A 16,086-nucleotide genomic window follows, 5' to 3' on the forward strand; every position below is an offset into this window, starting at 1 on the left:
ATTCATTACACCTATTTTACAGACTAGGAAATTTAAATGCTAATTTAAATTTAGACCTAGCTAGCATTTAAACTTGAACTTGGGAAGTCTGACTCAATTCTCCCTCAAACCCAAGCCCTTGTTATACAGTTTCTCAGTGGGTCCTGCAGGAGGGTTGACATTTCAACCAAAAACGTTACTTTCAAACAAAGGGTTAAATGAATTTTCAAAGACTTTCCAGCACCAACACATTTCCCCAGTTTGAGAGAGATATGAGATTTGGAGTTGGGGCATGGTGGTAGGTGGTGGTCCCTTCCCCAAACTCAGGAAAGTGGGAGCTGATTTATTTATCTTTGTGTATCTATGGCTGCACAGAGCCTGTCATGGTGGATGATTAATGTTTGTTCAACGAATAAACTAACCCAGAAAAGAAAGCGTAAGCGATGGAGTTGGAGAGGAGGGTGAATGGATTAAGACCTGGAGAGAAGGGTTTTCCTGCCATCTAGTGGCTCTTCTTGGAACAACACTTTCTTTGGCAGGAGAAGGAAATAAACGTTTCCTGGGGGGACCTTGGCTGTTTCTGTCGGAGATCAGGCAGCATCATTCCAGATTAGAGTGGCATGCAGTGGGTGTGGGGCCTCCCACAGGAGCCACACTTCTCGCCTCTTCCAATGTCTGTGCTCCTTGAGGGTGAGGCAAGAAGCACTTCCTCTGCCACCAGCTCCTTCCGTTCTTCACAGAGCCAAGCATTCAGTAGGTGCTCAATAAATAATTGAGATTGAAATTTGAGAAACTAGGTAATGACAAATTCCACATTTCGTCTTTACCGTCTCCTGAAGTATGCAAAAGGGAAGGCTACCTTGAAGAGAGGTTCCACCTCCAGAACTTAGAACAGGGCTTGTTCCTGTGAACCCTCAAGTCCCCTGCCATACCCCACCTCCCTCTCAGCCCTTCCCAGCCCCCAGCCCTCCCTGAGGTGGGCCTCCACGCACCCCACCCTTGCAGAGCTAATAGGTATAGCTCTTCCTGGCACCAAAGCAGGACAGGAATTTCCCCCTCAAGGGCCCTTAAGTGGACACCAAACATTATCGTCCCGTCAGACGAAGCCTCATTTTCCTCACTTGGAAACACCTGGGCAACAAAGTACAGCTGACCCTTGAACAACCCAGGGATTAGCGTCACCAACACCTGCCCCCAACCTTGCAGTCAAAAACCCATGTATACTCAGGTCCCTTATATAAAATAGCATAGAACTGTGCACATAAGCTGGCCCTCCCAACCTCCGATAGAAAATGCTGTCTTCAATTCATGGTGGGTTGATTCCACAGATGCAAAACCCAAGGATATGGAGGGCCAACTGTATATTTATTGGCAAAAATCCACATATAAGTGGAGCCGTGCAGTTCAAACCCGCTGTTCAAGGGTCAACTGTATCATTCTCAGAGAGCTGTCGCAAAGATCACAGGAGATTGGATGTGTGGAGTACTTGGAACCCAATAAGGCCTGCTACAAGTGTGCGCATTGTTAAATACCCAGGACGATTCCTAGGAAAATAAATATATGTCCCTGCTCATCCTCCCCAAACTCTTCCGCCAGCAGCCGGCCACACCCAAACTCCCACAGCAGTCCTCTCCACCCATCCCATCCAAGCTTTTACCCCAGCCCTTCTCCCCTTCCCTCTTCCTGATCCCTGGGCAAGTCAGATAGGCAAGAGGGGTGTGGTAAGAACAGACACTTTATTGTACACCATGGGGGGAGTAGAGAGGAAGGAGGGCTCCAGGGTGACAATGCCTCATCCCTTCCCCTGGGCTGAGTGGTCTTGACCTACCCAATACTCTGGCCAGCCATGGGGCACATGGACTTGAGTTGTTCTGGGCTTGTGCCAGAACCTAAAGTGATGCTTGCTGTGCGTGCTTGGGTCTGTACAAAGCAGTGCCAGGGATGACGAGGGACCCTGGGCCCTCCTCCTCGGCCCCCGCGAAGGGGCAGTAGGGCCCGTTTTAGGGCCTGGTGGACACTCAGGGAGTCAGTCAGGTGCATTCCAACCTGTTCAGTCTCTTCTCTTTTCCACCACGAGACACTCTGAGGGGCCATGGGGGACGGGTTGCAGCTGTGAGGATGGGCAGAAGGGCAACCCCTGCCGGTATGTAATACTGCAGGCCTGCTTGCGGCCTGTGGCAGGCTGACTCAGGAGGGCTTCTCCTGACATTAGGAAAGCAACAGTCTCACAGATTTATTGCTGGAGGGCAAAGCCAACTTCACTGGCATCAACTTGTGTGCCCCACCTATCCACCCCCTCGGGCTTCATGTGGCCTCAGCGGAGACGGCTCCCTGAGCAAGAAGCTGGTGATTGAGCTGGAGGGCAGGGGCCGGGGGACTCTTGCAGGCATGCCCCTGCCCTGTCCTGGAGTCCTGTGGGCACTGCGTGGACAGCACCAAAGCCAGTGGAGGGAGGACCCTGTGCAGGGACAAGGGGCCACCTCCTTTTCCTCCAGGGAATCAGGGAAGCTGGCTCAATCTCACCTGGTCAGATCCCCACCTACTTCACCCCCCTGGCCTCACCCCACTTCCAGCTACCAAGCTCCCCTGTGGAGTGAGCAGAGGTGTGTCAGAAATAGAGGGGCAGCTGTTCCCTTCTGAACACTGTCAGAACTGCCTCAAGGACAAACGCAGGAGAGAGGCGCTTCTTGGGGTCTCACCATCTTAAGAAACGCGTATTTTCCTCAGGAGAGAGAGGGTGTGACTAGTGGGCACAGCAAGAAGCTGGCTGGAAAATAAATTGGGGTGGAGAGCTTTTCCTCTCCAAGGCCCCTCCTTCCCTGTCTCTGGCAAACCCAGTGATGGGAGGTCAGTGAGCCACCAGCAACAAAAGCCTGCCTTTTCCCCACAACAGGGGGCTTCCCGCAGGGCCCTGCCCCGAGGCCTGGCCTGACAGAGCTGAGAGGAGGAGGGGGAGGCTGATGGGGGCAGAGGGGCAGCGAGATGAACACTGGGAAACACAAATCAGCACCCTCCACACTCACCTCCACGTATGTACACACGCCACCCACACACACGCGCACACACACACACACAAGCTCTGAGCCCCATGACTAACACAGTAGACACAGCCAGGCCAGGGACCGGCCTACAGCAAAAGGCAAGGCGTACTCCCCAGCCCACGGGGATCAAGCAGACGGCACCGCTCAGCCCCATCGCAGGCTGTCGGGCTGGGGCCTGGCCCAGCCACAAGCTACAAAATTAAAAATATATCAAATATACAATGAAAATAGATCTGTACAGCACTGAGGATGAAAATAGTCCACCAGCCACGGTATAATATTGGGTTTGTCATTTAACAGCATTTACACCCACATGTACAGATTGAATATACAATAGAAATAGAATATATAGAAGAGTATATATAGTAGAGCCTCTCTCCTGGGACCTTGCTTTTCCTGTTGCTAAATCGGCTGGGACTAGGCCTGGCTCCAAGGTAGGAGGTCTTGTCAGGTGAGGGGGCCTAACGCGGGATATTGTGCTCAAAAGCTCATGTTTTTTGGGAGACGTGGGTCTCCCTCTCCCCTCATACTTGTGAAGGGCAAGTAGGGCTGAGAGGGCGAGAAATGGGAGGTGTCAAGGAGGGGTGAGTCAGGGAGATGGAGGGGTGGGGGGTAGCTCCCCAGGCAAGGAGGTGGGGACCAAGGGACTAAGGGGTGAAGGAGGGAGCCCTGGGCCTAGTCTTTCCTGTTCAGTGCTGAAAGCGGTCAGTCACAGGGGTGGCTTGGGATCCTCTGTGAAGGTGCATAGGCCTAGCAGTGTGGCCTGTCCCGCCCAGCCAACCACAGCTCTCAAAGATGGCGGTTTGATCTACGAGCCTTCCTTCCTTCCTTCCTTCCTTCCTTCCTTCCTTCCTTCCTTCCTTCCTTCCTTCCTTCCTTCCTTCCTTCCTTCCTTCCTTCCTTCCCTCCCTCCCTCCTTGCTGCCATCCATCCATCCATCCATCCATCCATCCATCCATCCTTTCATCCTTCCATCGGCACATCCGGTCCTCACACATTTCCTCTTCAGTCAGGTTCTAGTCCTCCCAGCTGGCATCCGATGCCATCCCGCCACCTCCGGCACCCACAGCACTGGCTGTGGCCGCCCTGCCACGGGCCAGGCCGTTTGGGAAAGGTTTCCGAGGTGTCCGTACATAACGTGCACACCAGGTAGTTGTGCTTACACAACAGGGTGAGTGGCAGCCAAAAGGGGCAGTGAAATGATATCTTTTCCCAGGTGTGAGGCTTCTTGTAGGTGAGCCCCTGAACTCCAGGGACCCCAATTCCAGGGGAGAAGCTGCCACTAATGAGCAAGTTGAGCCCCAGGTGAGAGAAGACGGGATGTGCTTTGCAGTTGTGCTCCAAACCATCCAATTGTGCTGTGGACCACCCAGTGTGCTCTGGAAAACTCTCAAGGAAAAGACAGCTGCCACCACTCTGGGCTCCAGGATGGAGGGGGGCCAGGGTGACAGCTAAGCTCTAATGGAGGAGGGAAGGGTTTGGACCCAGTCATGGCCCTCCCAGGCAGAATGCAGGAGCACACCCCACCCACCCAGGCAGGGCCAAGGACATTGGGGATCCCACCTAGAGGTGGGGGCAAAGAAGCCCTCTCACCCTTGCTGCCAGGGCACCATCTGCCTCACACAACAAAACTCCACCCCAAGTCTGAGCCCTGAGTTCTGGCACATCTGCCCCATTCAGGCAGCCTCTGGGACACCCCACCCCACCCTGGTGCCTCTCATGACCACCACCACCACCATCGGGCAGCAGAGAAGGACTCTGAGACCTAAAGAACTGCCAGTGGCAGGTTGTAGGGACAGAGGGAGGGTGGAATGACCCCGAAGGTGGCCACTGGGAGTCTCCTCTGTGCTGTGAATCAGAACTTCTGGGTTATTCCAGTTATTTGAGTGCAATTTGGTGAGAGGACCTCAGAGGGTAGATGGGTTGGTGACCTGGGCTGGGGGACAGAGCTTGTCCCAGTCCCCACTCAGGTGTAGGGAGCAGAAGTTGGCTGGGACTGGAGTGAGGGATGAGGCAGGGCAGACAGCCCCTCTTCTTGGACAGAGGGCCTGGCCTGGCAGGAGAGGCCAGGCTGGAACAGGGGAGCTGGCTGGGTGTCATGGGGAGAGGCGGGCAGGCTGGGAGCAGTGGTCACAGCTCTGACTCAGGGGTGCTGGCCAGGAGGTAGCCGCTCCCATAGCGTCCATTGGGGTTGTTGCTGGGCTCCAGGGGTGACGTGCTGCCAGGCCCCAAGTAGGAGCGGTGAGTGGGCATGGGGGAGGGTGCCTCGCTGGGCACCTTGCTGAGGATGAAGCGGGTCTCGTCATTCTCCTCCAGGTTGGAGATGTCCTTCATCATGCGGCCCTTCTTATAGGACACGGAGAGAGTGTTGGAGCCATCAGAGAGCAGGTGGAAGTGCCGCAGGACGAACACCACTGGGATGGGCAGGGTTGCCACGACGATGAGGGTGATCAGGAGTGCCATGGCCCAGTTAGGGAAATACAGGTAGCGCTCAGCAGCCTAGGGGCAGACAGGGGTGAGGGCTGCTGCCTGACACCGCCACAGCCTCACCCTCTCAGGACCTCCAGGACCACAGCCTCCTGCCCTCTCCCCATCCCACGCACTGTCCTGGTACCAGCAAAGACGGGGTCAGCAGGGGTTGCTACTTGAGTTAGCTGGTCACCCTGGTAAAGGGCCTGAGCCTCCCACTGTGCCAGTTGCTACACTTGTGAAAAGGATGGGTGACTCCATTCCACACAGAGGGAGAGAAAACGGGCTAGGTGCATTAGCCTTTCTGATCCTCAGTTTCCCCACTTGTGTGACAGGGATAATGTCACCTCTCCGAAATGTTGTGAAGCGTACAGACCAGGTGTGCAATGCCCCTGGCAGGGCCTGGCATATAGAAGTTGCCCGGTAAAGGTTTGTATCTATCACCGGTTGCATTACAGGAGAAGGTGCCTATATCACAGGGGTTCTGGGCCCCACCCCTCACCTCCTCTTTGATCCAGGCGCTGTAGCCGGGGGGTGTGACCCCCAGCTGTATGATACTGGCCGTGGTGAGCACAGCCATGCACAGCGGAGAGACAAACTTCCACATGTAGAAATAGAAGCGGTAGGGCCGGAAGCCCAGCATCTCCGTCAGCTCCTGCATGAACCTGCCAAGCACAGCAGAGGGCCCAGGAGTTGGCACCTTCACTGTGGCTGTGCATTTCCCCACCTCCTCCAGGAAGCCTTCATCGACCAGTCCTTCCCTCCCAGCTCTTCCATTCTTCATAGTCAGTGCTCCCAGTGTATTATTCTGTGGCCCAGCTGGCCTCCGGGAAGACTCTGCTGTCCTCCTCTAACCTCCCCTGACGCACCACCCAGGGATATGATACAGCCCACAGGCCAGGCACCAGCCCTCACACTGGCCTGGCTCTAGACTCCCCCTGCTGGAAAAGAGGTAGAAGTGCACTTCCCTAGTGTCCTACCAGCTCTGTGGGTGCAATTCCTGAATGGGGGATTGGGTGTGCGCGTGGTGGTGGTGGTGGCTGGCAGGCTGTCTACATGAATGGCGTTTTAAAAAAATCATCTTTCCCTCAATAACACCTAACTGAAACCTTGCACTTCTTTCTATTATAAATGCAAGCAACCATTAATAGTACTTAGGACTCTGCCAGCAACTCATTAAATCTCAGATATTTTCCGATCATATTATAACTGGAAATACCTACAAACATCATTTAGGCTCATCACTACTTTGAAATTACTGTTGTTATTAGACCCACAGCTCGATCTCGTACCTTAATGCAGTAAAAAGAAAGTACACCGATCTTACTAAAATCACAGATTTGAAACATTATTGTGCTAATTTTCAATATAATTAGTTGCCTGTGTAATCCTATATATTTTAGCATAAGCGTTTAAAGATAATATTCTGAGAAGGACCTCAGGGGTTTCACCCGTCTGCAGAGAAGAGTCAGCGTGTTCGGACCCTGGCTCACAGGGGGGCCCCCTCTTATCACCCAGCCCTCCTGCACCCTGCCAGGAAGCAGATGGTTGTATCAGGGCCTGTGCAAGAGTCCAATTCTAAGACCAGGTCCAGACGCCATGCGAGGGGCAGGCTGAGGAGCTTAGTGGAACCCTTGGCCTTGCTGAGTGAGTGGGAGCGACCCAGTCCTGGGGCTTCCAACCAGTCTTCTCCTCCTGGGGATACAGATGGGTTCTTAAATGAGGAATGAGGCCAGGGGCTGACAGTGAGCATAGATCGGCCCGAGGCTCAGGCCCCGAGACCCAACCCTTTCTTATTGCTGCATTCTCTTACCCACTCATCCCCAAACTTAGGGCCCAAACCACCCCTCGTCTCACACCCCTAGGTATAATAGGTCACCTTATAGCTGTCGACCCGGCTGCTAAGGTCCACGAGTGCTTTGACAGCAGGGGCCTTTTATGCACCCACTAGGTGCTTAACAAGCTCCATAAAATATTGAGGTGTTGGTACCCAGGAAAGGTGCTCTGGTAATTTAGGGCAGTTTAGGATGACGTCAGGATTTGTGTCCTCAGCCTGGCTCTGCCTCTCACCACCCAAGTGGTGTTGAGCAGTGATGCTTCTCTCTGAGACTCAGTTTCCCTAAATGGCACTTTCAGTCCCGTCACTGACTCTGTGACCTCCTGCCACACTCACAAGCAGCCCTGGGATCGTAGCACTTTCTGGGGAGTCAAGATGGGACAGACCCATCCTCCTGTCCCCACCTTACCCCCATAGCCTCCTTACTTCTTGGTTCCATAGATCCAGGCCACAGCGATATTCTCAAGGATGACGATGACAGTGAGTGGCAGGGTGGCCGAGTAGTCATCAAACATGGTGACAAAGTAGTTTCCGGAGCGCTGGACGAACAACATCCCCACGAAGAATGCAAAGACACAGCAGCCCACTACAGAGAGCCGGGAGGCCAGTGTGGGGGCAAAGGTACAGGTGGGTGGGGCCCGAGGGTCTTGGAAGCACCCAGGCCCTTCCCATCCCACCCCTCCCCCCAGCTGGCCTGCAGCCCACCCTCCAGCAGGCCCAGCCCTACACAGGGGAAGGGGTCCAGATTTGGAGGTTCTGAGCTCCCAGTCTACTAAACAGGGAGCATCTCAGGGCTGGGAATGACAGGGACGGAACAGGACCGGTGTGGAGGGAGGCCAGCCCTGCCCAAGACAGCTCAGCAGGCGTTCAGGAGAGAGGCACGTGAACAAAGAAAGAGGCCTGTCTGTCGGCTCAGATTTGGCACAGGTGCCCAACCAGTCTTCTCCTGGTTAGTGAGTGCCTTTCTCTGGTGGCAGAGCCAGGCTCCCGCTGTGTCCCAGGTGGGGGAAGGGGAGAGGAGGTTTCTGGGTATGGGGTCAAGAATGACTTGGTCAGAACCCAGTCTTTCTAAAGTCAGAGCCACAACCCACCCATTGTCCCTGAGGGCAGCCGCCAGGCCCGTGGTGGCTGCCAGGAGCAGTTACCTGTGAACATCTCCTTGGGCACCTTAAAGGTGTCGATGATGGGCGTGGTGATGCCTGCCATGGTCCCGATCATGCTGCCCAGGCCCAGGTTGATGAGCATCAGGAAGAACATGACGGACCAGAATGGGGAGGCAGGGAAGTGCGTCATGGCCTCAGTGAACGCAATGAAGGCCAGGCCTGTGCCTTGCACGGACTGTGGGTGGGGGTGAAAGGCAAGGGCTCCGTGAGGGCCCACGCCCAGCCTGGGATCCCCCGTTTCCGCCTCTCTGCCCAGAGAGCTTTAGGAATTCCCCCTTTCACAGGGATGCCCTGCCCCCACCTACATCCTGTTGTTTGGGGACAGGGGGTCTCAAACTTGAGTGGGCATCAGAATCCTCCCACCCCAGGGAATAAAACACCAACTCAGTTGTTCAGCTGTGGGGCCTGGAAACTGCAAGTTGTACAAGGACCTGAGGTGATTCAGATGAAGGCTCACTTTCAGAACCGTGCCCAGCTCAGGACTCCTCCTCTAGGAAGTCTTCCCTGGTTGTTGCCAGCTGTGAACTCCAGACCTGAATGCAGTGGTCTCACCACAGCTGCCCCATGGGATCACACTGGATCTAACCCCCCACCCTAGGGGCAACACTTTGATTGGTCTGGGGTGGGGGGTAAGCTGTGTATCAGGGTTTTATAAAGCCCTCAGGTGGCCCTGGTGGGCAGCCAAGGTAGAGAACCACTGCTGTAATGCTTGGGTGCCTGCTTTGGGGGCAACTGACCACACACTGCCATGACTTCTACATTGTCCTATACTGTCCAGTGACTGTGAGAGAACACCTCCCCTAGTAGGTGGGTGTGTAATCCCCGCCATTTGGACGTTATCGAGGTTGTATCATTAAAAAACTGCTACAGTCTTCGTTTTATTCAGAGGGCCAGGCCACGCCTGTGAGAATGGGGCAGGGTCTCATGGAAGGGGGAGGTGGGGAGGTCCTTCATACTGCCAGTCACCTGGGGAAGAGACCAGGCTAGGATCCCCTGGACAGGGTCCTTTTGCTCTTGATCACTTGGGAAGAGGGCAGAGGGTACAGGACACAGCTCCCTCAGCGTTAGAATGGAGCCAGGAGAAGGAAGCTGACTTTTACTGTGGAGCTCAGACACTGTTCAGGGAGTGTCCCCTTCCCTGGCCCCATGGAGAAGGACAGGGTTAGCCCGGGCTGATGGGAGCTGGCTCTGCCCCCTGTGAGCCTTGGCACCAGCTGGGTCCTAGGACCCTGTGGGCATGTCTCTCCTCTTCCTCCTTCTAACAGAACAGTCCCTTTGAAAAACCCCAGCTGTGCAAATGAGGATAGAAGCAAGGGGTCAGAAGTTAGGCCTGGACATTAATGAGGGGACAACATCCCCCTGCCCTCCTCCAGGGACTGAGGGACAATGTGGCAATGAGCGTTGGAATGGGGACAGCTGGGGGAGAGACAGAAGCATCAAGGGGTGACTCAGAGCATGGGGACTTAAGCCCCGGCTCCCCTCCTTGCCGGCTGTGAGGCCCTGACCAAGTTGCCAACTGACAGGCTACTCACCTGCAAAGTCAGAACAACATTCATATTCAACTCCCAGTGCTGTGAGGCAGGCCAAAGGAGGCAGCCAGTAAGGGGCAGACACTAACGGAAACACTTACGTCTGGGTGCCACGTACAAGGCACTGTTAGTGCCTGACATGGGGCGTGATGGGTGCTCAGGAAACCCATTCAATCAACGTGCAAGTCGTCCCGTACACTCCCTGGGATTTCTGTGATGTGTGTCCGCCTCTTGCCCTCACCCAGACTCAGCCTACCTCAGGGCAGAGGTTTGAACTGTTACCTTTCCTCTCTCCCTTTCTGGACACATAGGAGGTCCTCGCTTGTCAGGTAAATGAGGGAGTCCCTGGCAGCTTTCTGGGGCCTACACGCAAGCTCCAGCCCCTCATGGCGTGTCTGTGGGTCCACACTCCCGTGTATGCCTTCCGGACCCTCCCGACAGAGACAGCCTATCCCACACCTTGTTTAGCTCATCCTCCAGCAGGCAGGGATCAAGGCCCAGGGCTGAGAAACGGTCCTCCTTCACGGTCATGATGACCTTGTACATCTCCGTGTAGTCCTTGGTGGTCAGGTGAGAGAAGTTGACGTGGGGCGGGATGAGGTCCCGGCTCAGGACATTCGTGTGGAGGTACCCCAAGATTTTCTCGGCATTCCTGCAGCAGAAAAGGGAGAGGACCAGGTAAACAGGCAGGGGTGGGTACGATCCTGGGGGCACCTGCCAAGCACCCAGGCAGGGCCCCCCAGCCATCAACGAGACATCTCAGCCTGTCCTTGTGGCCCAGGGCTGGGGACAAAGAGCTTCTCTGTGTCGCTCCCTCAGCCCAGGGAGATAGGGGCTGTCCATCCATGGCCCGCCTGTCCCTTGGTTGGGTGGGCGGGGAGGGGAAAGGACAGAAGAGGTGCCACCTACTCGACCACACACTTCTCATTCATAATGTTGGCCTTGAAGCCCAGCACGGCGAACACCACGAGCGTGGCCAGCACCGAGGTAAAGAAGTTGATGAAGGACACCAGGGCAGCGTCGAAGTGGCAATTGTTGTCCTGCTTGTTGTAGCTGGAGAAGGCGATGACGCCCCCGAAGCCCAGCCCCAGGGCGAAGAAGACCTGCGTGGCTGCCTCCCGCCACACCTGTGGGTCCAGCATCTTGTCCAGCTAGGGGGGTGGCCGGGGAAGAAAAGAGACACACAGTAACGGTTTTATTCAAGCACAATGGCGTTTCCACCACACCCCCTTCCCTCAGCCTCAACGGAGTTCAGAGGCAGCACGATATAGTGGGGACAAGCTGTGGCTATGGGACCTTGGGCATTTCTTCTCACCCCTCCGAGCCTCAGTTTCCCCAAGTATAAAACAGATAAAAAGAGTATCAACTTCAGAAGATCATTGGGAAGCTAAGGTAAGATAAAATACACATACAGGCTTACACAGTACATCCTCAGTTCATTTTAACTGGTATCATTGCTTATCGTGGGGCTATCATTCTAAGGAATATCTCCAGAGCCATCAGGTACGACGTGTAGTGTACCACTCTAGGGTGTACCATTCACTTAGCCTACAGTGTGAATGGTGCCTCCTAGAGTTGTTCAGTGTACAGCCTACACAACAGTACAAGAGAATTGAGAACACCAGTGTCTCCCTAAGACCCCCTCCATCTCAAACCATAAAAACAGACACCAGCGGCAGAGCTGCTCTTCTCCGGGCCTGCCCACTCTCACCTTCTTGAGAGTGTACTGTCCTTTTAAAATAAATCTGCTGTTTGCTTGGCTTTAAAAAACAACAAGGACACCAGCACCCAACATCTCCCTCAGGCCTACCCAATCTTCTTTTTCTAAAAAAAAAAAAAAAAAAGAGGGGGGCCCAACATTCATTCATACACATCTATATGTTCCCGATCACAGAGAAACCCTCCCCACCCACCCAACTTGAAGCACAGAAGCCAGACCTTTCCTGGAGAGGGAACCCCTGCCTCACCCCACCCCCAACTGCCCTCAGACCTGACAGGATCCTGAACCACAACAGCACCTAGAGGGGATGGGGCAATTTCCAAAGCGCTGTCCCCTCTGTTCTCCTTTTACTGTTTGGTTCTCAAGGCATGGACCATGGCTTGGATACAGCATAGGGCTTTACAGTGGAACATGGGAGAGTGGGGCTACCAGAGAAATGGGCCAGATCTTCTTCATTACAAAAATAATACAGGCCCATTTCCTTATCTAACTGCCCTGGGGCCAGACTGGTTTTGGAAATCTGGCTTTTGTTTCTAATTTTATTGTGGAAAGGTAATACGGTGCATATGCCACATAATTACATAACACCACCCCAGTGGGGTCTGGGACAACCTGTAATCAAACACATTTGTATTTTTGCCGCAAAATATGAATAGTCACACCAAGTGAATCAATAAAGGCTATAAATAGCCTCACATCTGTTCAGGTCATTTTGCCACAAAATGAGTTCTGGGAGAAAGAAAAAAACACATTTTTGTTTTTCCAGGCTATTTGGATGTGGGCATTGTGAATAAGAAAATAGGGGCCTGCCTATACATGCTCCTAATAGAAATTTAAAGATTATAAAGAAAAGAACAAAATACAGCAGTCCCCCTCCATCCACAGTTTCGCTTTCCAGAATTTCACTTACCAAGGTCTGAAAATATTAAATGGAAAATTCCAGAAATAAACCATTCATAAGTTTTAAATTCCGTGCCATTCTGAATCGTAGGATGAAATCTCACGTGGTCCTGCTCAGTCCCACCTGGGATGTAAATCACCCCAGCGTATCCACGCTCTATACACTCCCTGTCGGTTGGTCACTTGTAGCCGTCTCGGTTATCAGATCGACTGGCAGGGTATCACCGGGTTTGTGCTCAAGTGACCCTTTATTTTACTTAATAATGGCCCCAAGGTGCACGAGTCTTGATGCTGGCAATTCAGACACGCCAAAAGTAGCTATTAAGTGCTTCCTTTAAGGGAAAAGGTGTGTATGTATAGGAAAAAACCTAGACTATATAGGGTTCAGTACCATCTGTGGTTTCAGGCATCCCCTGGGGTGTCTTGAAATGTATCCATCTTAGATAAGGGGGGACCACTCTAATCACAGTCCCACTGCTAAAGGACTTTGCACCTCCCCTCTCCTGGGTGGGATGTTTTTTCCTTAAGATCCTCCCAGAAGGTTCTGGAAATGGATGGATAGATTACTTATGCCTGGAAGGCATATTGTCATTCACTGGTGTTCACAGATGTCAATCATGACAGTTCTACCAATCTGGAACCTAGGCACTTCCCTCAGGCTAGAAACCTGGACCTCGTGGGAGGGCTCTGAGTAGTTCGGTAAGTTCCAAAGAAGCAAAAGATTGTATAAGGGAGAGCAGGTTGAATTGGACATAGCTCTGGTCATGTCATTTGCATGTTGAAAAATCTTTGTTGGTTCCCCACTGTCTGCTGGAAAATCTTTTCCCACTCTATGTTCCGAACACTCTAACTTCAGTGAACTTACTACTCTTCAAAAGTACCCTGGTCTCCACCCTCTGGCCTTTGGCCAGCCTATTCCCTCTGCCTGGAATTTCCTTCCTCCTACTCACTTTCTGGCGAACTCCTATTTATACCTCAAAACCCAGCATAAATATCATCTCCTCTTTGAAGCTTGTCCTGGCTGCCTCTGGCAGAGCTGGTCATGGTCCTGGGCTCGCACAGCTCTTGTCAATACCTGAATTGCAGGTGTATGTGTCTGTCTTCCTCTCACCACTTTGTGCTTCCTGAAAAACCCACCTGCTGTTCATCTTTGTATGAGCCATGCCTGGCACATGAAAGAGAAGGAAGCGGGGGCAGTCAAGAGAAAAACAGATAGGCAGGCACAGTCTGACCTGTGTGTTCAAAGGGAGCTGAGTCAGGCACCTTCAGTACTGAATGTCTGTTGTTCCCTGAACTTAAAGGGGCTCTTTCGAGACTTCTAAGGGGATGACACACAATTTCAACAAAGTCCTGATCATAGTGTCAACAGAGAATGAACCCATGGCCACACCTTAGGGAGCTCAGTGTCCTTTCCAGACATCAGGATGTGACTGCAAAAGAGGAGGTGGGAAATGGGCTTTCACACCGAAACAGAGCAATGGCCTCCTGCCATTTCCTTGGCGTAGTGGCTGAGTCACTTCCTCATGCAGGGAACAAGGTGTGTCATCACATTTGATTCAGCGGCATGGAGATGCTTTTTGAATCCACAAGCAGCTGCTGAGTGCTCAGCTTGAGCTGGTGCATGACAGGAGCACACACGCATGTTCCTTAGCACTGCCGGTCACCTGCCCGTGCAAGGACCAGAAGGGACCACGGACACCAGGTAGCACTGGAGCACGCGGTTCTCATAGCCTAAGAGCAGTGTCACCTTCACAAGAGACCAAAATAATAATAGTTCTGCATGCCAAGGGCAGGCCCACATGGTCCCCTGACAACGCCGTGAGGGAGCCACCATGGGTCACCCCATCTTACAACTGAGGAAACTGAGGCCCCCAGAGGCCAAGGAACTTGCCCTCTGATTGCTGAGTGAAGAGCTGGGGTCTGGATCCGCTCACCTGGCTCCAGAGCCCACCCTCTGCTAACAAGGCTGGGCTGCCCTTGTCATCCTGCTCGGAAGCTGTACTCCACCTGTGGGAGTCAAGAAGTTCTACCACTAACTCCACACCGGGGCCGTTAGGACTTGCAGGGACCCCACTTCTCTCCTCGAAGGGTTAACGCATACTTCTGACCCTGTGGCCAACCTGGCTCACTGGTCAGGACCCCTTGCTTGTCGAGGCCCAGAGGCGGCGAAGCGAGAGGCCGATGCCCAACGCTATGGCACAGCTCAGGTCGTGCCAGGCCCACCCCGGAAGACGGTGTGGCCCTCACTGTGACTGCTCTTAGGTGACACAGTGATGCTTTAAAGCTCAAAAGGCACGAAAGGGGCCACAGTAAGGTCTCCTTTTCCTCACCCCTGTATCCCAGACTCCCAGCTCTCCTTCCCTAGCTAGAACCATGACATCAGTTTCTTACGTACCCTTCAGGTGATATTTAATGCAATATATGTACAGAGGGTGGCAAAAAAGAATGTATACACATTTTGAGAAGGGAAAAAAACTGTATTAAAATGACACTGATGGTATCCACTTTGAGCACCTCTTGTAATTGCAGAAGTCAGACGTGACTTGTATTCATCTTTTGGTATCGGTATATATTCAGTATGACAATTTTAATGTAGTTTTTTCCTTTCTTCAAATGTGTATACTTTTTTTGGCATCTTCTGTGTGTGTATATATATATATACACACACACACATCACGCATATATCTGTGTACACACCTGTGTGTGTGTGTGTGTGTGTGTGTGTGTATTCCTCCCCTTTCTTCTCCTACTGTCCACACCAGAGATGCCTACAGAGCTCTCCACCCTCCTGGGGCCACCACCTTCCTGGGGCCACTGCCCTGGCCCCCAGCCTCAACACTCAGTGTGCTGAGCTGGGAACTCAGAGTGCAGGGCTCCTGGCAAGCTGCTCCCTCTGCCCATTCAGCTTTGTCCCCACGGTCTGCCTACGGGACCACCAGGCCTGGCCCTTCTGTCCAAGGATCCCATTTAGCTCGGCTGCTGCAAAATGTCCACAACTCCCAGGTTGTCCTGCTTCATCTGGACTTCATCCCAGGATGGCTGGCCCTGTCTCCTGCTCTGACTCAAGCCTCGGCTCCTCCATAGCTGCCCACCTCCTGCCACCTAGCCCCTGGAACTCAGTCTGACATCAGCAAAGTCTCCCCTCCCCCCCATCTCCACACTTCACTCTGGAAGGTCCCTCACCATCCTGTGCTGAGTCTGGGTTCTCCCGCCTGGCTGCATGCGAGAATCACCTGGACACCACCTGAACACCATACCCAGTGATCAGATGTGCTTGATTCTGATTAGTCGAGGGTGGGCCTGAGCACTGGCATTTTTTCCCTATTGCCTTGTTGCTACAGGTTCCAGGAAAGCCTGCTATGCAGGGAAGGGCTGAGCAAAGCCTGGCTCCGCCCTGAGCCCAATTCTTCCCCTGCAGCCCTCTCAGGAGGCTTTGGGGAAGGCTGTC

The 16,086-nt window shown here is 53.3% G+C and overlaps 1 protein-coding gene across 2 annotated transcripts in view; it reads right to left on the minus strand.

Annotated features, from left to right (window-relative positions):
- Positions 1-1,696: 1,696 nt before the first annotated feature.
- Positions 1,697-16,086, minus strand: part of SLC6A17 (solute carrier family 6 member 17) — a 45,227-nt gene continuing 30,837 nt past the window's right edge. For both annotated transcript variants that reach the window (XM_081026483.1, XM_081026484.1), the window contains 6 exons: positions 10,928-11,169; positions 10,478-10,670; positions 8,472-8,664; positions 7,753-7,912; positions 5,992-6,154; positions 1,697-5,519 (listed from right to left, as the gene is read on the minus strand). In XM_081026483.1, coding sequence (XP_080882609.1) covers positions 5,151-5,519; positions 5,992-6,154; positions 7,753-7,912; positions 8,472-8,664; positions 10,478-10,670; positions 10,928-11,169 — 1,320 coding nt within the window. In that variant the 3' untranslated portion in view covers positions 1,697-5,150. The remainder of the gene's footprint in view (positions 5,520-5,991; positions 6,155-7,752; positions 7,913-8,471; positions 8,665-10,477; positions 10,671-10,927; positions 11,170-16,086) is intronic.

The sequence above is a fragment of the Rhinolophus hipposideros genome (genome assembly GCF_964194185.1).
Source record: "Rhinolophus hipposideros genome assembly, chromosome: 19".
Lineage (NCBI taxonomy): Eukaryota > Metazoa > Chordata > Mammalia > Chiroptera > Rhinolophidae > Rhinolophus > Rhinolophus hipposideros.